At 38.6% G+C, this 27,303-nt stretch overlaps 1 protein-coding gene across 2 annotated transcripts; it reads left to right on the forward strand.

The window, feature by feature from the left end:
- Positions 1 to 12,083: 12,083 nt before the first annotated feature.
- On the forward strand, positions 12,084 to 17,064 carry pxmp4 (peroxisomal membrane protein 4). 2 transcript variants are annotated; one of them, XM_053497989.1, is made up of 4 exons: positions 12,084 to 12,211; positions 13,485 to 13,547; positions 14,628 to 14,826; positions 15,001 to 17,064. In XM_053497989.1, exons 1-4 carry the CDS (start codon positions 12,156 to 12,158, stop codon positions 15,256 to 15,258), a joined length of 576 nt encoding a protein of 191 aa, XP_053353964.1. In that variant the 5' UTR covers positions 12,084 to 12,155; the 3' UTR covers positions 15,259 to 17,064. The 2 variants fall into 2 exon arrangements, with proteins under 2 accessions (XP_053353964.1, XP_053353962.1); XM_053497987.1 differs by lacking the exon at positions 12,084 to 12,211 and adding an exon at positions 12,569 to 12,714.
- Positions 17,065 to 27,303: the final 10,239 nt, after the last annotated feature.

Raw genomic sequence — 27,303 nt, forward strand, 5'->3', positions numbered from 1 at the left:
CCCATATACAGTGGTGTGAAAAACTGTTTGCCCCCTTCCTGATTTCTTATTCTTTTGCATGTTTGTCACACAAAATGTTTCTGATCATCAAACACATTTAACTATTAGTCAAAGATAATATAATTTAACAAAAAATGCAGTTTTTAAATGATGGTTTTTATTATTTAGGGAGAAAAAAAATCCAAACCTACATGGCCCTGTGTGAAAAAGTGATTGCCCCCCTTGTTAAAAAATAACTTAACTGTGGTTTATCATACCTGAGTTCAATTTCTGTAGTCACCCCCAGGCCTGATTACTGCCACACCTGTTTTAATCAAGAAATCACTTAAATAGGAGCTACCTGACACAGAGAAGTAGACCAAAAGCATCTCAAAAGCTAGACATCATGCCAAGATCCAAAGAAATTCAGGAACAAATGAGAACAAAAGTAATTGAGATCTATCAGTCTGGTAAAGGTTATAAAGCCATTTCTAAAGCTTTGGGACTCCAGCGAACCACAGTGAGAGCCATTATCCACAAATGGCAAAAACATGGAACAGTGGTGAACCTTCCCAGGAGTAGCCGGCCGACCAAAATTACCCCAAGAGCGCAGAGACAACTCATCCGAGAGGCCACAAAAGACCCCAGGACAACATCTAAAGAACTGCAGGCCTCACTTGCCTCAATTAAGGTCAGTGTTCATGACTCCATCATAAGAAAGAGACTGGGCAAAAACGGCCTGCATGGCAGATTTCCAAGGCGCAAACCACTTAAGCAAAAAGAACATTAAGGCTCGTCTCAATTTTGCTAAAAAAACATCTCAATGATTGCCAAGACTTTTGGGAAAATACCTTGTGGACCGATGAGACAAAAGTTGAACTTTTTGGAAGGTGCGTGTCCCGTTACATCTGGCGTAAAAGTAACACAGCATTTCAGAAAAAGAACATCATACCAACAGTAAAATATGGTGGTGGTAGTGTGATGGTCTGGGGTTGTTTTGCTGCTTCAGGACCTGGAAGACTTGCTGTGATAGATGGAACCATGAATTCTACTGTCTACCAAAAAATCCTGAAGGAGAATGTCCGGCCATCTGTTCGTCAATTCAAGCTAAAGCGATCTTGGGTGCTGCAGCAGGACAATGACCCAAAACACACCAGCAAATCCACCTCTGAATGGCTAAAGAAAAACAAAATGAAGACTTTGGAGTGGCCTAGTCAAAGTCCTGACCTGAATCCTATTGAGATGTTGTGGCATGACCTTAAAAAGGCGATTCATGCTAGAAAACCCTCAAATAAAGCTGAATTACAACAATTCTGCAAAGATGAGTGGGCCAAAATTCCTCCAGAGCGCTGTAAAAGACTTGTTGCAAGTTATCGCAAACACATGATTGCAGTTATTGCTGCTAAGGGTGGCCCAACCAGTTATTAGGTTCAGGGGGCAATTACTTTTTCACACAGGGCCATGTAGGTTTGGATTTTTTTTCTCCCTAAATAATAAAAACCATCATTTAAAAACTGCATTTTGTGTTTACTTGTGTTATCTTTGACTAATAGTTAAATGTGTTTGATGATCAGAAACATTTTGTGTGACAAACATGCAAAAGAATAAGAAATCAGGAAGGGGGCAAATAGTTTTTCACACCACTGTAAATGTTCTTGGCATTCAAGCAGAAGGCATCTATCAATATTATTTAGATGAGACATCTGTGAGTAAGGCCTTCATGGTTGAAACACAATCACCTGATCTAAATCCAACTGAGATGGTTTAGGATGAGGTGCTCCTCATGACTCTAATTTTAGGCATCTTAAGTATTAAGAAATGTTTGTGAATAAGAAATTGCTTTTCCATTGAATATGTTCAGCAAATAATTTTTAAAATACATTTCTTCTGTAAAATACTATTAATTTCTTCTGTAATGTTTGTTTAGTTATCTTCAAACAAGGATCAAGTGTTTATATGTGTAACCAATTAAAAAAGACAGGTTGGCATGGGGTCTTTTAAATTTTTTTTTTTACATGACTGTAAAACTCTAGTTCATATCTTCAAATAAATGTTTGCCAGGGGTGATATTTAGGCAATATCACACGAGAGAGTGATTAATATTAGCATGGCTGTGATGCCGTTGTTGGCATGATGGCACAGCCAGGGGCAGAACAACTACCCTCTACTGGCTGAGCTGGCAATTAACAGTTAGCAACTGACAGCTAGTGTAATTGGCAGGGATGAATGTCATTTAAAATTTTTACTGGTACTACAGTTTGTAGTCAAAATGTGGGGAGAATAAAACATGGAGGTAGTGGAGAGTCCTGTAAATCTTTTTAGTTTATTTTTATATTTTAACTTGTTCAAGTGTGGTAGGGTGTACAATCACTTGTTCAACGGACAAAGTAGGGCTCTTGATCAGGTGTTAGAAAGGGGTTTGGGATTTGAGCCTTGTATTAGAAACTAGTAAGCTTTATAGCCATGAATAAAAGAACAAATTATTCAGACAAATTGTTTTTTAAGATGACATGACAAGCCTATCAGGTGTTTTCTTGCTACTTTAAGTGCTACTGTAACTGGTTTTAAATGTGAGTTTTGGCAGGACCTTGCTCTCTCTTCAGTACCAACATACTTTCACCCATGCTGGCAGCCAACAATTGTTATAATTAATGGTTATTAGCACACCTGTGATGGAAAGTTGAACTTTTGTTTGTGGAAGAACTGTGATTGTAACAGGATAATTTATGGAGATTACTTGTAAAATCACCACACTAAGAATCATACCTATGTTTAATAGTGAAATCGCATTTACATATGCACACAATGTGATGAGAACTCACAGAACATGGGTACTTCTGGGTAAGAGGAAAAGCACATGATGTGATGCACCTACCATGCATAGTGGCCACCTTTTGCTATCTTTACATATTAAATAACATTGTTGAAATAAAATTCTGTTAATAATGTTTAGTTTTGCTATTACACATTTATATAATATATTCTAATTAAAAATTTCAAGATATGTACATTCCCAATGTTATGGCATGGATTTGGGACTCTAGCATTACTTGAATGTCTTAATCAGTTATTCTTTATGGCATTACACATTAATGCTATTAATTAAGCAGATTTGTGGATCAGCCAGCAATACGTGATTTATGTTGATGCCCAACATTATGCTCATGCACAAACTACTCATGCAGAAGTTATGCAAAATGTAGACCTATTTAACTACGGATTTAGATATTTATGAAGTGTACTCTATTCTTCAGCTTTGACAGAGGGCCTCTGACAAAAGTACCCTGATCCCATATCTAATAAAGACACACAAAAAATGCCTTTTTGGGGCAGTGGCAGACTTGTGGTGGTTTGGGAGGGTTTTGGGAATGATAAATATTCTGATTTGGTTATATGAATCATCTGGATTTTTAATATTCCTGGTTCTAAGATGATGAACATATTCATTAAAAACACTAAACTTTTTGAGGCAGTGAGAGACTCCTGGTGGTTTGCCAGGTTATTGCAGATCTGTGATGATTTGTGCTCGTGATTTGGTGCTATGGTGTGCTATAGCAATGATAGTATATTATTCTATATATAATATAGCAATAATAGTATAAATACTGTATCAATAATAGTATATTATTCTATATTACTCTATTTGGTAAATGTTAAGTGACATTTATAAATGCGATGTATTTTTGCAGTCATAAATTTTTTGTAGGCAACAGCTTTCTCTTAAACAGTTCTTTCAAGAATGTTTATTCATATAATAATCCAGGTGATTTTTAATAGAAAGAAATGCAAGATGCTTGACACGTGGAATCATGCAGTGTGGGACTATACATTATTTATATCATGACAATAACAATATTATGGATATTGAATATATTGCATTTATCCTTTCAGCTTTTCTATATTTATTCAGAATGGTTTCATTCAGTGTCTCTTTATAGCCTTTCTTATTTATTCCAAAACAAAGTGACACTTTACTGAGCACAAACAAAAGATTGAAACTGCAAAAGCATTAGACACTATTTGAATTGGGCTTGAAATGGGCTTGTTACATTTAATTTCACATTTAAAAATGTATCTACTATAGTGTTTTATTTACCTCATCTGACGTCTACAACGTACTGAGCTGGATCAACGTGCGCAAGGCTGCTGGACCAAACAGTATCACTGGGCGCGTACTGAGGGCATGTGCAGAGCAGCTCGCTGGGGTATTCACAGACATGTCCCTTGCCCAAACAGCTGTACCAGCATGCTTTAAATCTACCTCAGTTGTGCCAGTGCCGAAACACTCTAGCCCAACGTGCCTGAATGACTACCGCACAATAGCACTCACTCCCATCATTATGAAGTGCTTTGAGCGGGATGTCCTGACACAAGGACTCTTTCTAATCCTCACTAGACCCACACCAGTTTGCTTACCGTGCCATAGCGCTGCACTCTGTACTCACACACTTGGACAATACAAACACCTATGCATGAATGTTGTTTGTTGACTTTAGATTCAGATCCTATGTCCTAAACAATGTTTACACCCTTGGGACTCAAGGAAAACATGCACAAAATATTTGCATTTTGTGATACTTTTTGCCTATTTTGCAAAGAAACATTTTTCTCAAAAGTGCCTGAATGGATGTATCTTGTTTTGCAGCATATTGGTTTTGTTGATGCTATACCTAATATTTAATACTGTTTTACCCTCTAAGTTAATCACCAAACTTAGAGATCTGGATATTACTGTAACACCTTACTTTGTAATTGGATTATGGACTTTTGGATTATGGACCAACAGACCCCAGCATGTAAGGTCAGGCCACATCTGCTTCACTACCGTCACGCTCAACACTGGCGTACCACAGGGCTTTGTGCTAAGCCCCTTCCTTCATTCCCTTTTCACCCACGACTGCAGGCCTGTGTATGGATTTAACAACATCATTAATTTGCAGACGATACTACGGTGATAGGCCTCATCAGCAACAACGATGAGACTGCTTACAGGGAGGAGATAAGCACCTGGCCACTTGGTGCACGGACAAAAATCTGCTCCTTAACACCAATAAGACCAAGGAGCTCATTGTGGACTTCAGGAAAGGAAGAAGAGGTTCACATGAACCCATTCACAATAACGGGATGGTTGTTGAGCCTGTCTCATCCTTTAAGTTCCTGGGGACCCACATTTCAGGGAACCTATCCTGGTCCACCAACACCTCTAGCCTGGTCAAGAAGGCTCACCAGTGCCTCTTCTTCTTGAGAACACTTAAGAAGAACCAGCTGTTCTCAACTACTCTGATGAACTTCTATCGCTGCACAATAGAAAGCATCCTAACTAGTGCTGTCAATCGGAAATTTGTTTTTTTTACTAATTAATCGCACAATTTTTTGCAATTAATCGCGATTAATCACAATTAAAAGACTGAAACTTTTTGGATATATAAATGTAAATAATTTATGTAAACTTAATACAATGAAACTATTTAAATTCAAATATGATTGTTTATTGGAATTTTTGTTTAACTTGTAACACAGATTTTCTCATGTAAACAACATACCTGCAATAAATCATCAATATCCTCCAAATTAACTGTTGGCTTGAAAGCCATATTTATTACAGAAATAAAAACACAGGTATGTGCCATTTGTGTCATTTGAATTTCAAAACAATCAATGCAATTTACATTGGCGAGGCCCTGTAGAGATTGTTTTGGTGGGGTGTTTTGCTTTTAAGTGATATGTCAAAGACAAATTACTTCTGTGGTTTTTAAATTCGGCTTTGCAAAATGTACAGATTACTTTTGTTTTATCCGGCAGAGTTTTATACTGAAACTTTCCGTCTAAAAGTCCTTCCTTGATCTTATCCGTACTCCTTTGCACGTTGAACACACGTCGGCCACAACAGGAAATAAAAAAAACTGCAACCGTGTTAATTGCGTTAAATTTTTTTAATGCTTTAAATATTTCAAATTAATCGCATGCGTTAACACGCTAATTTTGACAGCACTAATCCTAACCAACTGTGTCACAGTTTGGTACGGAAGCTGCTCTGTTGCTGAGCGCAAGGCACTGCAGCGGGTGGTGAAAACTGCCCAGCGTATTATAGGGACTCCACTTCCAGCCATTGAGGACATTCAAAAGAAACACTGTGTGCGTCAAGCATGCAGTATTCTTAAGGATTATCCTCACCCCGCCCACAAACTGTTTTCTCTCCTGCCTTCTGGTAGGCGCTTCAGGTGTCCCAGGTCAAGAACCAGCAGACTGACGAACAGCTTCTTTCCCAGAGCTGTCTCTTTATTGATCTCTGCCCCCCACTGACACCTGCCCACCCCTCACACACCCCTATACTCTTCCCATTACCATTACACTATTTAATATGGACTGCACTACAATGTACATACCTGTTTGAAGAAACAAATATCCATGCACAATAAATTTGTAAACTTCTGATTGAGTATATATCTGTACATGTCTACTTGTAAATTTGTGTCTATAGAAAAAAGCAACCGGCACATTATGTTAATATCTATCTGTACATGTCTACATTATGTTCATATCTATCTGTACATGTCTACATTATGTTCATATCTATCTGTACATGTCTACTTGTAAATTCCTGTCTATAGAAAATAGCAACCTGTATATTGTTATATCTATTTGCAAATTCCTCACTACAGTTAATAGCAACTTGTATATATTGTTCATTCATTGTAAATTTATAATTATAGTTACTAGCAATCTGTATATTATGCTCACATAATATCTTGTACATTATGTTCATATCTATTTGCAAATTCCTGACTACAGTTAATAGCAACTTGTATATACTGTTTATCCATTGTAAATTTATAATTATACAGTAGTTACTAGCAATGCGAATATTATGCTTCTGTAATAATTATCCATAGCTTCTCCCTGCACAAGTGTACTTAAAACTTAGACCATTATTCTGCACTTTCTGCTACTGTAATTGCACTTCTGGTTCGACCTAAACTGCATTTCGTTGCCTTGTACTTGTACATGTGTAATGACACTAAAGTTGAATTTAATCTAATTAAAAAATTTGGAGAAATGTAAGAGCAGACAATCCACTCCCTTTATGGAAGGGATGAAGTTAAGACGTTGACTAAATCTCATTATTCTAGTTGTCTAAAACTAAATATTTTTTTCCAAATTATGATATATCTTTCTAATGTAAGCTTTAAACATGCACATTTTGGGCAAAACAGAACAGTAAATTACTGCATTTCATTGGAAAATGTGACATTTGTTCTTCCTGTCATGTGATCAGATTCAGTGGACTTTTGTAGAATGTTGAAAATTAACATTTACCATCTACTGACTGCTATTGCAGTTTCCCCAGCAGTCATTTACTTCTCTTAGATAAGGTTTTGGCTTTAACTTCTGAACTGGTACAGGTGCTTATAGGGACTGTATATTGATATTAAAAAAAAAAAAAAGTCTTTAATGTTTCTCATGCTCTTCAACAATCTTTGTAATTAAAAGATTTTGTGTTTTAAAAAAATCAGGGTGGCCTTTCCAGTTTCTTGCCTACAAATACAACACTGTGTAAATAAATATTTACACCATGTAGCAATGCAATTAGTATATAACAATTTTAAATTATTGCAGGACATTAAATAAAAATGAAAAAAAAAAAAAACACTAATATGTCCTAAACAATGTTTACAACCTTGGGAAAACATGCACAAAATATTTGCATTTTGTAATACTTTTTGCATATTTTGCAAAGAAACATTTTTCTCAAAAGTGCCTGCATGGATGTATCTTGTTTTGCAGTAAAACCTATCATATTGGTTTGGTTGATGCTATACTTTTTTGCACATAGATTTTAGTTTTAGTTTGAAACTGTTGTAGACATTTTGTTTTAAACCGCCCCTTAATAGAGCCGACCAAAATAATAATCACTGCTATTGCAGTTTCCCCAGCAGTCATTGCCTTCTCTTAGATAAGGTTTTGGCTTTAACTTCTGAACTGGTAGAGGTGCTTATAGGGACTGTATACTGATATTAAAAAAAAAAAAAAAAAAAAAGTCTTTAATGTTTCTCATGCTCTTCAACAATCTTTGTAATTAAAAGATTTTGTGTTTTAAAAAAATCAGGGTGGGCCTTTTCAGTTTCTTGCCTACAAATACAACACTCCATGAGATTTAAAAAAAATATTTACACTATGTAGAAATGCAATTAGTATATAACAATTTTAAATTATTGCAGGACATTAAATAAAAATGAAAAAACACTAATACGTCCTAAACAATGTTTACAACCTTGGGAAAACATGCACAAAATATTTGCATTTTGTAATACTTTTTGCATATTTTGCAAAGAAACATTTTTCTCAAAAGTGCCTAAATGGATGTATCTTGTTTTTACCATTTATTTTGCTTTAAGTGTCTCCTTACAAATTGTGTTTGTCATGCACATTTATCAATGTCCTGTGTTATTCATGACAGTCTGTAATTCATGTAGCTATTGGAAAGCTTCCAGATAACGTGACTAGCTCAGCTGCATCGTTGGCTGCTATTACAGTCCTGGTCTTGGCACCAGACTCTGATAAAAAGGCGGCTTGGGATGATGTTTTCCCAACCTAATCAAAAAACTTAATTGTCGTTCAGATTTATTGCTGGGAAAAAAAATCAGGTAGTTACTCAAGACTAGACTATGAAGCCCACATACAAATGTAAGCCTGTACTCCCTAGTTATCCACGAAATGGCACTTGTTCAGTAGCACAGGATACAGATTTACAACATGGTGACATTTCCTTACTGTTTATTATTACCAAGAGAAATTATATATATTTATATATATATATATATATATATATATATATATATATATATATATATATATATATATATATATATATACACTCACATAAAGGATTATTAGGATCACCATACTAATACAGTGTTTGACCCCCTTTCGCCTTCAGAACTGCCTTAATTCTACATGGCATTGATTCAACAAGGTGCTAAAAGCATTCTTTAGAATGGGTACATGGTGGTCATAAGGTGATGGACATGGTCAGAAACAATGCTTAGGTATTTAAACGATGCCCAATTGGCACTAAGGGGCCTAAAATGTGCCAAGAAAACATCCCCCACATCATTACACCACCACCAGCAGCCTGCACAGTGGTAACAAGGCATGATGAATCCATGTTCTCATTCTGTTTACACCAAATTCTGACTTTACCATTTGAATGTTTCAACAGAAATCGAGACTCCTCAGACCAGGCAAAATTTTTTTTAGTCTTCAACTGTCCAAATTTGGTGAGCTCGTGCAAATTGTAGCCTCTTTTTCCTATTTATAGTGGAGATGAGTGGTACCCGGTGGGGTCTTCTGCTGTTGTAGGGCATTCGCCTCAAGGTTGTGCGTGTTGTGGCTTCACAAACGCTTTGCTGCATACCTCAGTTGTAACGAGTGGTCATTCCTGGCAAAGGTGCTCTTCTATCAGCTTGAATCAGTCGGCCCATTCTCCTCTGACCTTAACAACCATGCCACGCTCAAAATTGTTTAAATCACATTTCTTTCTCATTCTGACATTCAGATTGGAGTTTAGGAGATTGTCTTGACCAGGACCACACCTCTGAATGCATTGAAGCAACTGCCATGTGATTGGTTGATTAGATAATTGCATTAATGAACAATATATCTATCTATCTATCTATATCTATCTATCTATCTATCTATCTATCTATCTATCTATCTATCTATATCTATATATAGCAAGCTACTGTTTATATATATATATATATATATATATATATATATATATATATATATATATATATATAGCAAGCTCCTTGTACTGCCAAAACAGCTCAGTCCTATTAAGGCATGGACTTCATGTGGTATCTAGCACCAAGACTTGGCAGCAAATCCTCTAGGTCCTGTACATTGTGAGGTGGGGCTTCCATGGACAAGACCTGTTTGTCCAGCATATACCACAAATACTTAGGCGGATTGAAACCTGGGGACTTAAGAAGGCTATGTCAGCACCTTGAAATTTTTGTGTTGTCACATTCCTAAGTACTGTAGGTTTTACGTTGTGGCAGGGTGCATTATCCATTTGTATATGCCACTGGCATTAAGGGAAACTGTTTCTATGAAAGTGTGTTCTTGGGGTGTACGTTGCAATGCAGTAGGGGGTACATGTCAAAATATAACAAAAAACCATCCCTCCAAATGCACATGAATGAGCATCGGGCACCCATGATTGTATTATCACATTGCTAGCAGGGGTGGACAGTAATAAATTCAATGGTACTGTACTTGACTAGCAAATATGTACTTTAAGTGTTTCTATGTTGAAGTGCTATTTAATTTCACTAATTAATAATAAAACTTTACATGTCTCACTCCTGTACATTTTCTGATATGTGTTGGTCTTTCTTACCTATAAATAGGATAAAAATTATAATTGTCCAAATTGAAGCAGAGAAATCACCCTAATTAAAGTACAGCACTCATTTTATTTCGGCTAATTTGTTTTGATCTGTTGGTTGCACCTATTAGTACTCAGAAAACACAAAATGTTACTAATACAAGATAAGAGCAAAAGCCAGCAATACTGAGCACCTGGAAATTGACGGAAGAAAGTTCAGAATCTTGACATCCATGGCCTTTTTTAAAAGATTTTTTGTGTGGAAGGTGTGATACAGAAAGAAGAGTTGTTCATTTTCAAACGCTGCCCCTGCCTGCATTAGTCCCACACAAGTTCTCCTTACTTTAATCAAAGCAATCATGTAAATGTCCATATGTGTACTAGTGGAAATTTTCATTACTGGCACATCTTATGTGAGCTTTTAGTAGTAAAATATTTTTCTGTGTATGTATTTAAAATACGAAAGTTATTACCACGTTGACTTACAGTAGTGGTTAGGACTGTGGACTTGCAGCCTCAGAGGGTAACCAGAGAGTACTCCGGTTTGCTCCCACTATTCAAAGACATGCCCATAGTGTGTGGGTGTGCTTGTTTACCCCCTGCAGTGCCCTGAGTCCCCTGAATCTGGGCTTCCCGTGACTTTTACAGTGCTATAAAGAATGACTGTGTGAGTTAGTGACTGAGTCATTAACCATGATAATCTTGTGTGCATGGTTAGTTAGCTAAGTAAGTAATAACTATTGATCAGCAAAGCATTACTACACTGAAAAACTAAATGGCAAAGCCAATGCAGGTTGACCTATATGACTTGATTTCATCTTCTATCTCGCTTATCGTGTACAGGGTTGCAGGGAGCCTTTGGGCACAAGGCAGGGTGCCAATCCATTGCAGTGAATACACACACACACACACACACACACACGCTATTGGCAATTTTTGAGAACACCAATTAACTAAATTTGCATGTCTGGACTGTGAGAGGAAAGCACAGGGAGAACATGCAAACTCCACACATACAGGCCTAAGGCGGGAAATTAAACCCTTAACCCTGGAGTTGCGATGCCACAGTGCTAAGTAGATGAGAGAATCCGAATTCATCCAGGTTAAATAACCCGATCCTTTAAATGACTCACGAATCACAAACCCTTCTCTTCAGTTACTTGGATCAGTTGAGTCCCAAGTTATCCTGTTGCTAACAACAACATAAATAAATACAAACTGATAATTACACAATTCAGTTGTTATTTGTAGTTGTTAGTTAGTAACTGTAGTAACAAATACAACAGAAACAACCCGATCTGAGAGACTTAGTGTGTGTTTATGAGTCCAAGGATTTGGTGGATTCTGAAGACCATCACTATATGCATAAAAACTCAACCTCTTTTTTTAACTATCTAAAACTTTATAAAAATATAACTATACTTATACCAGAAAGCCTATAAAAATATGGTTTGTCATGTTTTTAACTCATAAAAAAATAAAAAACATCAGATAAAAGATCAGATCAGATTCCGAGGGACTCCGTGTGTTCATACTAGGGATTCAATGAGCGCCCTCTAGTGGAGGGTCCACAGGAAAATTCAATCAGAATCCCTACTGACTCAAGTGACTCAAATGACTCAAGAGACACGGATTCGTTTAGTGAGTGATTCAGGAGGAGTCAAATCCGTTGAAGGATTCGAGTTTCTCATCGCTAGTGCTAAGCAGTGTGCCCTGAATGTTTTAATATGGTTAAATGTTAAACATTTACTACTAACGCTTGGACTTGGGTAAATAGAACCAAATGTTCGCAAGTTTTTTTTTTTTTTTTCATGCACCTGAGGATAATACAGATAACAGGTGAAACAGAGTTCTACTTTAACCAACGAAGATAACTATTTCCATGACCTTAGCTTTCACTGGCTGTGATCATAAACTTTGCTAAAATATCAAACGCTCTAGTTTCTACGGCACCACAATGGGATACCTTATTCACCTGTCAGTGGTTTTATTGTTATGGCTTATTGGTGTGTGGTTCAACTTTTCTTCAAATTAGGCATTTATAAACATAGGTATGGCTTTAAAAAAGTTATTATTCGTGCACACTGCGTGCACGTTATACAGTATGTTCCACTCACGTTAGCAAAAAAAATGCGGAACCTTTTTTTTGTCAACCCATGTTTCTTGTCGGCTCGCATTTTCTGCGCTCCCGTAACTTTGTACAGCATTAAGAATCCGCAGTACTCAGATATGGCGGAGTCCAATGTATTAAAAACCTTGCTTTATACAATAAATGCATTACTACAGAAGGAGAAATACAAAGCAGCTCTTGCTGTGCTTAAAGGATTCAGAAATGGCGCCGTGTGAGTGTCTTGTGTTCCATATATTGGTTGTATTATATATATATATATTATTATTATTATTTTTTTTTTTTCTTGGACACACGTTCTCTGGCACTACTAACAAGTAATAACAATGTTTTGTAATCCTAGATAAACTCTATGTCGGTTGATAATAAAAACACTGATTTCGTATTGTAGTAAATAGCACAACTTCCGTAACAGGTAAATGAGGCACAGGTACAATCCATTCATTTCAGTTTGAATGAGTGTGTGTGTGTCAGTCAGGATATTATCATTGACTTTTCCAAATGACATCCTGCTGTAAAGCTCAACACACCACTCTTTTAGCTGCTTTAAATTCTCTCTGATCTGTGGTCCTGTATAAATCACAATGGAAATCACAGTTCCTCCTTTCTTGTGCTATGGAGCTATTTTAGTGTGCAAATGGTATTAATGCTTGTATGTTATTAAACTTAGTAAATCAAAATGCAGTTGGTGTTGCTTATTTGGTATAAATTTTATTTAATCCAGCGCTAAATTATGGCAGATGGTAATGGATCGTCGTCATCTTTTCTTAGGTACACCACACTTAATAAGAGCATTTCACAGAAGTTTATATTTTGTATAAAGATTTTGTATTTTTGTCTGCCAGATTATTAGTATTAATGCAAACTTCCAGTACTTAGCTCTGTCCAAATTATATCTTCTCCAAATGCCTAGAGTCCAACATCATGTTGATTCTAGTCTTAATTATGTCATTATTGTCATTAATCTATAAAACCTTGTTACAGGTATGGTGCCAAGATTCGAGCTCCACATGCACTAGTGATGACCTTTCTTTTTCGAACTGGCAGGTAAATCAGGTCACAATAAATATACGAGGGTGTGGGGGGAATTATCTGCACTCTGGCTATAGAATTTATTAAAATTTACTTTTAGAAATGACGGATATCTATTTTTTTTACCTTTTTTATACACTTTGTCAATCTGTCAACAAGCTTTTCCTCATTAAACATGCTATGAATGCACTGCTGTCTTCACATTAGAATTGTATCTTTCGTCCTTGTAGTACTGCTTTCCGGGGACTAAACAGGTAAAAGTCCGATAGAGCAATATCAGGACCATAGAGATAATTTAACACCTCAAAACAAAGTTTTTGCAAAGTGTTGACTGTGTGGGCAGAAGTATGCGGATGCTGCAAGATCACACCGCCCTTGGAAAGTTCAGGCTTCAGCTATTCAATAAGCATCTGATTGTAACAAGCACTGTTGATTGAACCTATTTTCTGATAATGTTCCAACTCTGGCCCATGAGAATCCCAAAAAGCTGTAAGCTGATGGTTGGCTTTTGAACTTTTTGGACGATTAAGGATATTTCCGTGCCAGGCTCTGCCGTTTACTCTTAGGTTTGATGACTCCCAGTGATGAATTCATGATCTGTCACCAGTAATGATTCTTTAAAAACTTTTACCCCCCTGTGATTATCTGACCAAATTTTGTTTGCAGACCCAAATTAATCACTGCACACTGCTCTTCTTTAATGCAAATAACAAGTGGAGTGAGCTGATATAACGTGTTCACACCTGCAAGCAGTGACTAGGGCGACAGTTGCCTTAGACATAAAGCGCTAATAAGTCTGTGCAGCCAACAGAAGTTTTAACATAACCGGAGTGCGGATCATTTTTAACCCACCCTCATACACAAGTTCAGTTAGCCTCTTAAATGTTTTTTTGCAGCCATATTTTTGCAAATCTTTTAATGTGGAATAGGTCAATACTTATAATTAATGTGTAAGCAGGACTTCACAAAAGGCCCAGTACTGTACTGTACTGCTAGTTTCAGTTACTGCTGTAGTTTTTAGTTTATAATTTTATTTACTGAACATATATTTTAAATACAATTTTAATACTTTTCTATTTTGTCTTTGCATTCTAGTCTTCAGTCCAAGCTGAAAGCCATAACCCAGGCCACATATACACACTCAAGAAATCTAGCCTACTTTGTATTTTCATATAAAGGACTGTTGGCACTCCAGAAGTACATTCAGGGTAAGAGTCTTCAGTCTCACTCGTTCTTGGCTGCATGTCTTGGAGGTTGGCTGGTATTCGGGGACAATAATAATATTAACAGCCAGGTAAGTTATTTAGTTTTCTTATTAGTAAATGCATATATTTGATGTAAAAGGATTCTAAATGCTTGCTTAATCCAGCTTGTTTTTTTACTTTACTGATTTTTAGGTAGTTACTTTATACAGTATAGTCTCATTAATATATCTGACACAGTGCTACTATTATATTTTGTTCCCTAGATAAACATGTACTTGCTATCTAGAATTCTCTTTGCCTTGTGTCGCCTTGGTGTGGAAAAGGGATACATCCCAAAGCCCAAAAAAGACCCCTTCCCACTGTTCGCCATGCTGGTGTGGGGCATCGTCCTCTGGCTATTTGAATACCATCCGCACACACTCCAGCCCTCACTCCAGTCTTCTATGACCTACCTCTACCATGACAGCAACACATGGCATGACCTTACTGATTTTCTTATATACAACAAACCACAGATTTAAACATGTTGAATTTTCTTCTCTATTAAACCACAACCAGTGATAATTGTCAGAAAATTGTATAATTATTCACCAGAGACTGTTTTATGTTATATGGCATAATCTTTTAATTAAGGCCATCAAATCTGCACGTTTACATAATGTCCTTTATGTAATCGTAATTTTAAGTGAATATATGATAGTCTAATTTAGTATTTTTTGCACATAAATTTCATAATTTACAATTTTGTAAATTGATGTTCAAATAGAGAACCTATTTCATAATCATTAAAAAGAAATAACAAAACAATTTGAACACTTAATTGTTTGTTAGTTTAAATATTATCCAAATATATTTGATATTTGATTTGTAGCTAGTGGTGATTTTATTTCTCTTTGATGAAGGGGAACATAGAATGTCATACTTGAATTTGAACTTTATACACCGATCAGCCATAGCATTAAATCCACTTGCCTAATATTATAAAGGTTTCTATAGTGCCACCAGAACAGCTTCGACCACTAAGGCATGGACTCCACAAGACCTCCTTTAGTGTGCTGTAGTATCTGACACCTAAGACATTAGCAGCAGTTCATTTAGGTCCTGTAAGTTGTGAGGTGAGGCCTTCATGGATTGGACTTGTTTGTCCAGCACATCCCACAGATGCTTGATCAGATTGACATCTGGGGAATTTAGAGGCCAAGTAAACACCTTTAACTCTTTCTATGAAGAGTGGTCCAAATAATATCCATGTGAATGCCAGGACCCAAGGTTTACCACCAGGACATTGGTCAGTGCATCACACTGCCTCTGCTGATTTCAACTTTGCCCATAATGCAACATGGTTCCATCTCTTCCACAAGTACTGTAAGTGATGTGCATGCACCCAGCCTTCCCCATAATGTAAGAGAAAACACCCCCTCCCTGTTCCATTGCTTTGTGGTCTAATTCACTTGCTTCCGTGCCCATTATAGGCACTGTAGTTTGTGGACACACAGCATCATATGCTCTATGATCTGTCACCTCTCTGTCATAGTCAGCATTAACTTTGGTTAATATTAACAACTGCATACTGGAAACATCCCACAAGACCTGCAATTATAGAGATGCCCTCAAGCAGTCATTAAGTCAGTACAGTTTAGCCTTGTCAAAGTTTCATGCTTTCAACCAGTTTAAGAGAACTGAATGTTTACTTGTTGCCTACTATATTGACGAAAGCCATCAACATTATTTACTTCAGCTTCCATTGGATTTAATAATATGGCTGGTCTGTGTATCTTTTGCAGTGATGGCAAGAAAAACAGTGTTTTAACTTATCGCCAGTCCATGATTGTGCACTTACTTAAGCACAATTATGTTTAGTTTATGAGCTTTTACAGGTATCAGTATTGACTGATTTAAGTCACTGGTGTAGCAGCTCAGCAGGGTGGTAAAAACTTAATTTATGCTCTGAAATGTTCATTTTGTCTTTTTTTATGTAACGTATTGTTGATTTAGGGGATATTCAACTACAAAATTACTAGCTACTGTATGTCTTTGCTTAAAAGGTACTGATATTGTAATGAATCCACATAGAGGTGTGAGAGATTAAAATGTTTGTTTAGTTTTGTATAGTTCTTTACATAACCACATTTGAGCAGCAACAAGGGCTGTAGGGACATGAGTCCTGTATTTTGAAGTTGAAGCTGAGAAGAAACATACTTTTTGTCCAGTTGGCTTAAAATGTTCTGTTTTTTTTTGTTGACTTTTTTAAATTAAGCAACGTCCTTATCTTGCTAAATAAAACAGAGAGAACTTAATAAAATGTACAAAAATCTGGTTAGACTTTACTTTCATGATCCTTTCACTACCCCACACTTTCAATTCATTGGTTGGGTCTGCTAGTTAGAGATTTTTAGTCTTTATAAGAAATTAATATTATTGCCAGTTACAATTCTATACCATACTATACAGTTTATCTTATTGTAAAATTATTATTTTTAAATATATTTTTAAAAAGATCTCAAACGTTTGTGTTTGTCAGAAACTTATCTCAGCTTGTCTAAAGAACTAGGTAGATTTACTGCATTATGAAATATGTACATGAATGCAGTCAAAAATGCAAATGCGACTAAAAAGGAGTAGTAGTGCAGTTTGTTGTGTTTACTCATAAATTTGCTGTAGAATTGTTTCAGCTATTTTATCCTATGTCACAACATTTACTTACGTCCGAACTTGGCTTCATTCATTTATTATATTTAGGTTGTCAGCTGACTGTATTTTATGACCACATAACGTTGCAAAGCCTTAATCAGGCTGACTGAAGCAACCCCAGATAATAACGCTGCTTTCAGAGGCTTGTGTAGTGGCCACTATGCATGATGGGTTCATTGCTTCATGTGCTTCCCTTCTTACCCAATCACTCTAGAATAGCATAATTTTGGACTAATCAGGGCACATTACGTTTTTCCATAGACCACACACGTAACACATTTTGAAAGACATCACATTGTATTTAACGCTTTAAATTTAAAGGATTTATGCCACACTTTTTTGTGGACTTTTTACAACCTGTCACTAGAGGGCACTGGAGTCTTCGAAAAGCATACCCACTCACCATCTATAGTTCCCTGTAAAAGTATTCATACTCCATAAACTCTACCATATTATTTCATGTTACAACCACAAACTGTAAATGTATTTTATTGGCATCTTATGTAATTAAGTGGAAGGAAAATGCCAAATGAATAATAATAAATAAAATTCTAATAAATATCTGAAAAGTGTGGCGTGCATTTGTATTTAGCCCCCCTTAGACAATACTTTGTAGAACCACCATTCGCTGCAATTACAGCGGTAAGTCTTTCGTGGTATATCTCTACCAGCTTAGAGAGTGAAATTTCCACTCATTCTTCTTTGTAAAATAGCTCAAGATTGGATGTACTGTAGAGCGTCCGTGAACCGCAATTTTCATGTCTTTCCACAGATTCTCAACCAGATTTAGCCCTGGACTTTGACTGGGTAATTCTAACACATGAATATGTTTTGATCTAAACCATTCTATTTTGGCTCTGGTTGTATGTTTTTGGGTTGTTGTCCTACTGGAAGTTGAACATCTGCCCAGTCTCGTCTTTTGCAAACTCTAACAAGTTTTCTTCCTAGATTGCCCTGTATTTGGCACTGGAAGTGCAGATGAAATTTCAGGTTATTAAGGTGTTACTTGTTGAAACCAGCAAAAAAATAAAAAAAATAAAAAAATGCGGGAACATTGTGTAAGTGTTTGCACTCGATTCCATAAAAGATTAAGTGAGGTTGTTACCTCCAGAGGTGTTTGTATTTTCTTATATGCTGAATAACTTTGGGTTATACCGAATAGTTCACAATACTGAATTCTTGTCTAAATTTTCTGATTATTCACATATAGATTTGTTGAACAAATAGAAACCTTTGGTTTTTACCAAGTTATGCCTAATTAAATGCCAACACTACTGCACAACTTTTAAATTTAGCTGATACAACAATTTGGAAAGTCTTGGAAAATAAAACAACTGGTAAACTAACAACCAGAAAACAATGGGTAATAATGTAACATAAATAAAGGCTTGCATGTGCCTGTTCCTGAATCATGTTCATTGATGCAGGGTTGGTCCAACAATGTTGTTATAATAACCTCCACTTATCTGGAAATACTTTCCACTATTTAATGAATGGAGAGCAATACTTGTTGTGCTCTTAATTATAACACATACACAGACATTCCACCACACTACTGTACTTTGTCAGAACAGAAGCTCATGTCTAAGAGTTTAAGATGGATTGCTGCAGGCATGTAGCCTCCAACAGCTAATAGTTTATTTGAGTTAGAAGCTGACACAGTTTGCCTGAATATATCACAGTCCAAAAAAAGGTCAGTCATTTTAAATTGAATTTACTCAGTGTTTAACTTATGTATACCATGTGTGCATTAATAAAGATGTGCCTGTCAGTGTATTTTTGCTAGTTAGCTGGTTATCTAGTATCCATATGCACACACCAGTAAGCTAACAACAATTTCACTCACTGGATTGAAAAAGGTTTTGTGAGACCATAAAGTAGTTTTTAATTATGCATAACTGTATACAACCATTTCTGGTAATTCATAGATTATCAAAATTTACAAAAGTCGGTGGAGCGTTTTTTAAATTTAACTCCTAAGCTTTGTAATAGCCTTACTGACAGTGTTCGGGGCTAAGACACAGTCTCCCAGTTTAAAAGCGGACTAAAGACATATCTCTGTAACCTTGGATGAATATACAGTGGTGTGAAAAACTATTTGCCCCCTTCCTGATTTCTTATTCTTTTGCATGCTTGTCACACTTAAATGTTTCTGCTCATCAAAAACCGTTAACTATTAGTCAAAGATGACATAATTGAACACAAAATGCAGTTTTTAAATGAAGGTATACGTTATTAAGGGATAAAAAAACTCCAAATCTACATGGCCCTGTGTGAAAAAGTGATTGCCCCCCTTGTTAAAAAATAACTTAACTGTGGTTTATCACACCTGAGTTCAATTTCTGTAGTCACCCCCAGGCCTGATTACTGCCACACCTGTTTCAATCAAGAAATCACTTAAATAGGAGCTACAGTACTTGACACAGAGAAGTAGACCAAAAGCACCTCAAAAGCTAGACATCATGCCAAGATCCAAAGAAATTCAGGAACAAATGAGAACAAAAGTAATTGAGATCTATCAGTCTGGTAAAGGTTATAAAGCCATTTCTAAAGCTTTGGGACTCCAGCGAACCACAGTGAGAGCCATTATCCACAAATGGCAAAAACATGGAACAGTGGTGAACCTTCCCAGGAGTGGCCGGCCAACCAAAATTACCCCAAGAGCGCAGAGACAACTCATCCGAGAGGCCACAAAAGACCCCAGGACAACATCTAAAGAACTGCAGGCCTCACTTGCCTTAATTAAGGTCAGTGTTCACGACTCCACCATAAGAAAGAGACTGGGCAAAAACGGCCTGCATGGCAGATTTCCAAGGCGCAAACCACTTTTAAGCAAAAAGAACATTAAGGCTCGTCTCAATTTTGCTAAAAAACATCTCAATGATTGCCCAGACTTTTGGGAAAATACCTTGTGGACCGATGAGACAAAAGTTGAACTTTTTGGAAGGTGCGTGTCCCGTTACATCTGGCGTAAAGTAACACAGCATTTCAGAAAAAGAACATCATACCAACAGTAAAATATGGTGGTGGTAGTGTGATGGTCTGGGGTTGTTTTGCTGCTTCAGGACCTGGAAGGCTTGCTGTGATAGATGGAACCATGAATTCTACTGTCTACCAAAAAATCCTGAAGGAGAATATCTGGCCATCTGTTCGTCAACTCAAGCTGAAGCGATCTTGGGTGCTGCAGCAGGACAATGACCTAAAACACACCAGCAAATCCACCTCTGAATGGCTAAAGAAAAACAAAATGAAGACTTTGGAGTGGCCTAGTCAAAGTCCTGACCTGAATCCTATTGAGATGTTGTGGCATAACCTTAAAAAGGCGGTTCATGCTAGAAAACCCTCAAATAAAGCTGAATTACAACAATTCTGCAAAGATGAGTGGGCCAAAATTCCTCCAGAGCGCTGTAAAAGACTCGTTGAAAGTTATCGCAAACGCTTGATTGCAGTTATTGCTGCTAAGGGTGGCCCAACCAGTTATTAGGTTCAGGGGGCAATTACTTTTTCACACAGGGCCATGTAGGTTTGGATTTTTTTTCTTCCTAAATAATAAAAACCATCATTTAAAAACTGCATTTTGTGTTCAATTATGTTATCTTTGACTAATAGTTAAATGTGTTTGATGATCAGAAACATTTTGTGTGACAAAAATGCAAAAGAATAAGAAATCAGAAAGGGGGCAAATAGTTTTTCACACCACTGTAATTAATCCCATAACCTTTATACTCCAGTCCATTTAAATGCACACCCTGATCTAATGCTGCCAATATCATAAACAGCATTTATGCTAATTCTTTTTTACCGGTTCTTTATTTTTCTACGCATTCCGTGGCATCTGGAGTTTGTGGCAGCTCATAGACAGAGGCCAACAATGTGAGGATCCTGAGGCATCCAGAGAATGACCACCCCCAGCTGAATTCTGCTTCATGATCGTTTAGAGCTACACATGCTGCTCTCAGTGATCCAGTGCCCCTCTGCCCTCTGCACCTGTCTATCCTCAGGGAGTTTTTCCTTGCCACTGTCACCCTTGGCTTGCTCATCAAGGACAAACTGTTCATCAAGATCTATACACATTTTTCTTGCTTATACACATTTCCATAAATTTCTTTTAGTTTTGTAAAGCTGCTTTGAGACAATGGCCGTTGTTAAAAACAGCTGTATAAATAAAATAAAATTGAATTAAAAAATGTAATACTCATTTTATTTTTCTTGTTATTAATCAAAATATAAAAATAACATTATAGTGATGACTTTGATACTTGTGTGTTTTTCTTTTTACATACACAAATTACGAAAGCTTGTGTTAATGAGACTTCAGCTGATAGGGGAAAATAAACTCTGTAGCACTGTTTTTTGTAGTCAGTCAGTAACATTCCGGAAGTGAAAGGGAGAAAAGTTTATGTAAATAGAAGTGAGGCATTTAGAGAATAGGGCTTAGGTGTGCTATGTGACTCATTACTCTTGTACCTCCAAAACTCCAAACACCCCCCACGAAGTGCACACCCATGCCACCCCTTGTACTACACCACAGTAACTACAGTATTACCATGAGTGATATAAAGGTTCTTTCATAATTACATAAATTATTACCTACATAAACTGGCAAAACTTGCTTTGTGCACAGGGATATGATGGAACATGTTTGAGTATTTTTGTATTTTTCCAGTGAAGGGCGATGTTAATGACACAGCATACAAAGACATTCTAGACAATTCTGAAATCAATTTTATGAAGCTTGTTATGATACAAAGGTGCCTGCATCATCATCTTTAATAACAATTTACGTAACTTTCCCTTTAAGTTTAAATAGATTTTTACTGTAGTAGTATTGTTAACCCAAAATATTATTATGTAAACTGGTAAAATCGTCTTCATGAACATTGCTTTGTGCTTAGGGATATGATCAAACATTGTTGAACCTTTTTTTTTATTTTCAGTAAAGGGCAATGTTAACAACATGGCTTTCAGTGCTGTCACTGGGCTTCCAGAATTTTTTCTTTGGGCCTATATCACTGGCTGGGTAGTCAGTCTGTAGCATTCAGGGAGTGAAAGTGAGAAAAGTTCATGTAAACAGAAGTGAGGCAACTAGTGAATGGGCTTAGGTGTGCTACAGTATGTGACTCATTACTTTTGTACCTCATATGCAAATACCTAGCGCACACCCATGCCACCACCTGTACTACACCGCAATAAACACATACCAAGGCTGCTATGATGTAAAGGTGGTTGCACCACAGCTATATTATTCTTTCAGAACCATTCCCTTTTCTCCCACACTGCCAAAAATTTGTTTAAAAGCACTAACACATACAATACTGTATATATATATATATATATATATATATATATATATATATATATATATAGTGCAGCTTTTTATATATTTAAATTAATATTGTTTGCAAACTCAAACAAACTTAAAAAATTTTTTTTTTACTTTTAAAGGTTACCAGTCACCATGATGAAAAACATGATAAACCACAACAAGAGCATGCCTTTTTCCCAGGATCTGCTTTAACATGGTAAAATGTTTTTTCCTCATATTATTTAGCATAGTATATATTAACCATTTTCAGTAAAAATGTCACAAAGTATTCATCATGTCGTGTTTGGTGTCTTGTGTCGGCGTGGCAAAAATGCAGAGGCAGAGAGTGACGGTTTTAAAATGTTCTTTTGAGGATTATTGACACAAAATAAAAACACAAATAAACTACAGCACTACCAAAATACTTGAATGCAACAACTCTTACAAGAACAAAACACTCGAATTTAACTATAACAAATGCTAGACGACCAACTGAACTTAAACAGGCTATATAATAATTAAACTAATGAGTCACCTTGGCTCAGGTGAGTGCTCCCATCACCTGACTGAGGTGCATTATGGGAGATGAAGTTCAACTCAATAAACTACAAACACAAAGAGTCTGGTCATTTGGCGCCCTCTAGGGGTTAACCCTTACAGTACCCCCCCCTCAAAAACACTCCTCCGGAGCGCTAACGGGGGTATAGGGCTCCCGCCCCAAGGTTCCGTGTCTGGCCTCCTAACACAGAGGCTGTTGGTTTTGTCACCTGGGCAGGGCTGCAGTGCCTGCATAACAGAATCCCCAAAGGCCAATGGCGGCTGAACAGGCACTGGGCCGATGTCCCCGAAGCAGGGTGATGTGGCTGGCATTGAGGCTTTAGTGCCGGGCAGCCCAGCTGTCCTCGAAGCTTGGTGGTGGCAGAGCCAGTGCGACGGCCTCGGAGCTTGGCGGCCGGGGAGCTGATGCAACATCCTTGGAGCTTGGCAGCCGGGGAGCTGATGCGACATGCTTGAGGCCGGGAGGCGGAGGAATAAGCGGGCTGTCCTAGACGTCGAGCCGAGGGGCTGGCACGATGTCCTCGAAGCCAGGCGGAGGAGGAAGCACGACATTTTTTAAATCAATCAACGGAGCTGGTACGAAGTCCTCGCAGCTGTATTGAGGAGGAAGCATGATGTTCTCGAAATTGAGCTGAGGAGGCAAAGGAGGAAGCACGACGTCCTCAATGTCGAGCTGAGGCGGAGGAAGAGGTCCTCGCTGTCGAGCGCCGGAGGAGGAAGAGAAGGCGCGACATCCCCGCTGTCGAGTGCCAGAAGAGGAAGAGGAAGCGCGATGTCCCCGCTGTCGAGCGCTGGAGGAGGAGGAAGCGCGACGTCTTCGTAGTAGTGCAGGGGAAAAGGAAACGCATCGTCCTCCGTGTCGAGCGGGGTTGAAGGAAGAGCGACGTCCTCGCCGAACAGAAGAGGAGGAAGAGGAAGCGCGTCTTCCTCTGTGACGAGCGGGGTTGGAGGAAGAGCCACGTCCTCGCCGCACGGAAGAGGAAGCGCGTCTTCCTCTGTTTCGAGCGGAGGAAGAGGAAATGCAACGTCCTGCCCGTCGAGAAGAGGCTCGTCGTCCTCTAAGTCAAGCAGAGGAGGAGAAGGAGGAAACGCGTTGCCCTCACTGTCGCACGAAGGAGGAGGAAGAAGCTCAGAGCCGGCTGCTTGGCTCTCATGAAGCTGGACGAGCAGGTTTTGGAGCTGTTCCACCTGCTCCCGCAGGCTTCAAATGCACTCCTCATTCTCTTCTGCCCATAACCAGCAGAGATTCCTTCTTCCCTTCTCCTTCCATTGCCGTTCCGCCTGGGGTTCTTCTTTCCCCTTGACACCGCCATACATGACCCTCATGGGTCTTGGTCGGTGCGGGGAATCCTGTCTTTGCCAGCTGCGTCCTTTTTATACGGCATACGTCGAATGGAGAGCCTGCAGCCTTCCCAGCTCTGCTGTGCCCCTCGCTCACTTATTTATATCTCCCTCCTGTGCTCCTCGAAGTCGCGAGCTACTGTTATGCTCCCCCCAAAAAAACATTAATGAGAGACACCTTTGCTATGCCAATTGTAAGGTCTAGCATTCTGTCACGTTTCGGTGTCTTGTGTCCGTGTGGCATAAATGCAGAGGCAGAGAGTGACGGTTTTAGAATGTTCTTTTAATGATTATTGACACAAAAGAAAAACACAAATAAACTAGAGCACTACCAAAATACTTGAATGCAACAACTCTTACAAGAACAAAACACTTAAATTTAACCAAAACAAATGCTAGACGACCAACTAAACTTAAACAGGCGATTTATAATAATTAAACTAATGAGTCACCTTGACTCAGGTGAGTGCTCCCATTATGGGAAATGAAGTTCAACTCAATAAACTACAACCGAAAACACAAAGAGTCTGGGCGTTTGGTGCCCTCTAGGGGTTAACCCTTACAATTCATTTGCTGTGGTACTGTATCTGTAAAAATAAAGCTCTCCTTTGCTCCTGCTGCAGCTACTGTTTATTATTTCTAGGTGAAAAAATAAAGCTCTTAAAAGAAACACTGTCTGCTATTGGGCTCATTCTCATTCAGCACCGCACGTGACAGCATACATCGGCCATGACGCAGCGGACTTTGAACAGCTCAGAAAGGCTCTTTCCCAGCAAGGAGCCCTACTGGGCTCCCACCAACAGAGCATCCAACAGGTTACCCAAACACCTCCATCTCCTCAAAACTGCAACTGTTTCTAGCTGCACCTCCCCCAACTGCATCAACCACTATGCGCCAAGAACCCCATCTTTCAAATCCACAACCATATGATGGTGCACCGGGAACCTGTCATTCTTTTGTCTCCTAATGCTCTTTGTTATTGAAGCTCCAAGCATCATCCTTCCCCACGGAACGCTCCAAAGTGGCATTTGTAATTACGCTTCTCACCGACTGGGCATGCGAGTGGGGAACCGCCATGTGAGACACCAACAACCCATGCAAGTTCATCGGACACGGATCTCCCCGGAGGAGCGCCAAAGAAGGCTTTAGTCTGGTTCTTGTCTTTATTGTGGGCAACCCGGCCTCTACCATCTCCAATGCCCGTTAATAGCCAAACCCCTCTGGTGAGACTAGGGACCCTGGAGGGACCAAACCATCCCCTTTCCCCTAGCCAATGCCCACTTCTGCCGGCCATCCTAGTATCACATGGCAAATTACATAAGGTCTTTGCACTAATCAACTCTGGTTCGGACCAGAATCTCATCTCTTCATCTCAACATCCCGATGTACTCCCTCGACAGCCCGCTGGCCGTTCGGGCCCTCGATGGCACCCCCCCTGTCCGTCATTACCTATTGCATGGCCTCGGTAACCCTACAGGTGTCTGGAAACCTTACTGGTCATGCACCACGCCCACCCACCTCTGGTTCTTGGACACCCCTGGCTGACCCGTCACAATCCTCACATAGATTGGACACCATTCAGTAGTGAAGTCCCTCTTGTTTAATGTCCTGTCTGAAGTCAGCTCACTATCCACCTATCACATTTTTCACCAAAAAGACTTTCCAGACTTCTTAGCTGTTTCTCTTGACTACACACAGATCTTAAACAGGTGTTCAATCAGTCACGAGCCCTCTCACAACCACCCCACAGATCCTATGATTGTGCCATTGACCATCTCCCAGGCACAATGCCTCCCAAGGTATGGTTATACTCACTATCTTTCAAGGAAAGGGAGGTCATGGATAACTATATCTCACAGTCCCTTGCTGCTGGACTAATCCACTCTTCATCTTTCCCTGCTGGGGCTGGGTTTTTCCTTATGGCTAAGAAAGACAAGACACTATGACCCGTATTAATTATCGTGGTTTGATTGAAATCACCATCAAGAATCAATATCTGCTCTCCCTGAAGTCAACGCCCTTTGATCTTCTGCAAGAAGCCAATGTTTTTACGAACCTGACCTACATTGGGGCATTACAAATACCTGGTAGTGCTGTTTGGGCTAGCTAATGCTCCAGCCGTGTTCCAATTACTGGTCAACGACATGCTCAGGGATTTTCTGAAAATCTTTGGGTTCGTTTATCTGGACGACATCTCAATCTACTCCCGGTCCCTGGAGGAGCATAAATTGGTCAACGGGCATTGGACTACGGTTCGGAAGATCCAAGGTTCAAACCCCACAACCACCAAGTTGCCACTGTTGGGCCCTTGAGCAAGGCCCTTAACCCTCAACTGCTCAGATGTGTAATGAGATAAAAATGTAAGTCGCTCTGGATAAGAGCATCTGCCAAATGACTAAATGTAAATGTAAATGTAAATTGCACGTCCGCCAAGTAACCAGCTGTACGTTAAAGCAGAGAAGTGCGAATTTCACCGTCGTTCGACCACCTTTCTTGGGTTTATCATTGCACCGTCTAAGATCCAAATGGATACAGCGAAAGTAAGGGTGGTAACCAATTGGCCAACACCAATGACCCAAAGGGATCTCCAACACTCGGGTTTGCCAACTTTTACCACAGGTACATCAGAAACTACAGCTCAATGGCAGTCCCTCTCACCTCTCTCACTTCA

This window comes from Clarias gariepinus, chromosome 6 (genome assembly GCF_024256425.1).
Source record: "Clarias gariepinus isolate MV-2021 ecotype Netherlands chromosome 6, CGAR_prim_01v2, whole genome shotgun sequence".
In the NCBI taxonomy this organism is placed as follows: Eukaryota; Metazoa; Chordata; class Actinopteri; order Siluriformes; family Clariidae; genus Clarias; species Clarias gariepinus.

What these genes read in the sequence shown, in the direction of transcription:
- pxmp4 (XM_053497987.1), top strand. Translation starts at nt 12,602, where the DNA reads ATGGCGGAGTCCAATGTATTAAAAACCTTGCTTTATACAATAAATGCA. An exon ending in GGATTCAGAAATGGCGCCGT is followed by an intron (nt 12,715 to 13,484) that starts GTGAGTGTCTTG and finishes ACCTTGTTACAG; the next exon opens with GTATGGTGCCAAGATTCGAG. An exon ending in TTTCTTTTTCGAACTGGCAG is followed by an intron (nt 13,548 to 14,627) that starts GTAAATCAGGTC and finishes TTTGCATTCTAG; the next exon opens with TCTTCAGTCCAAGCTGAAAG.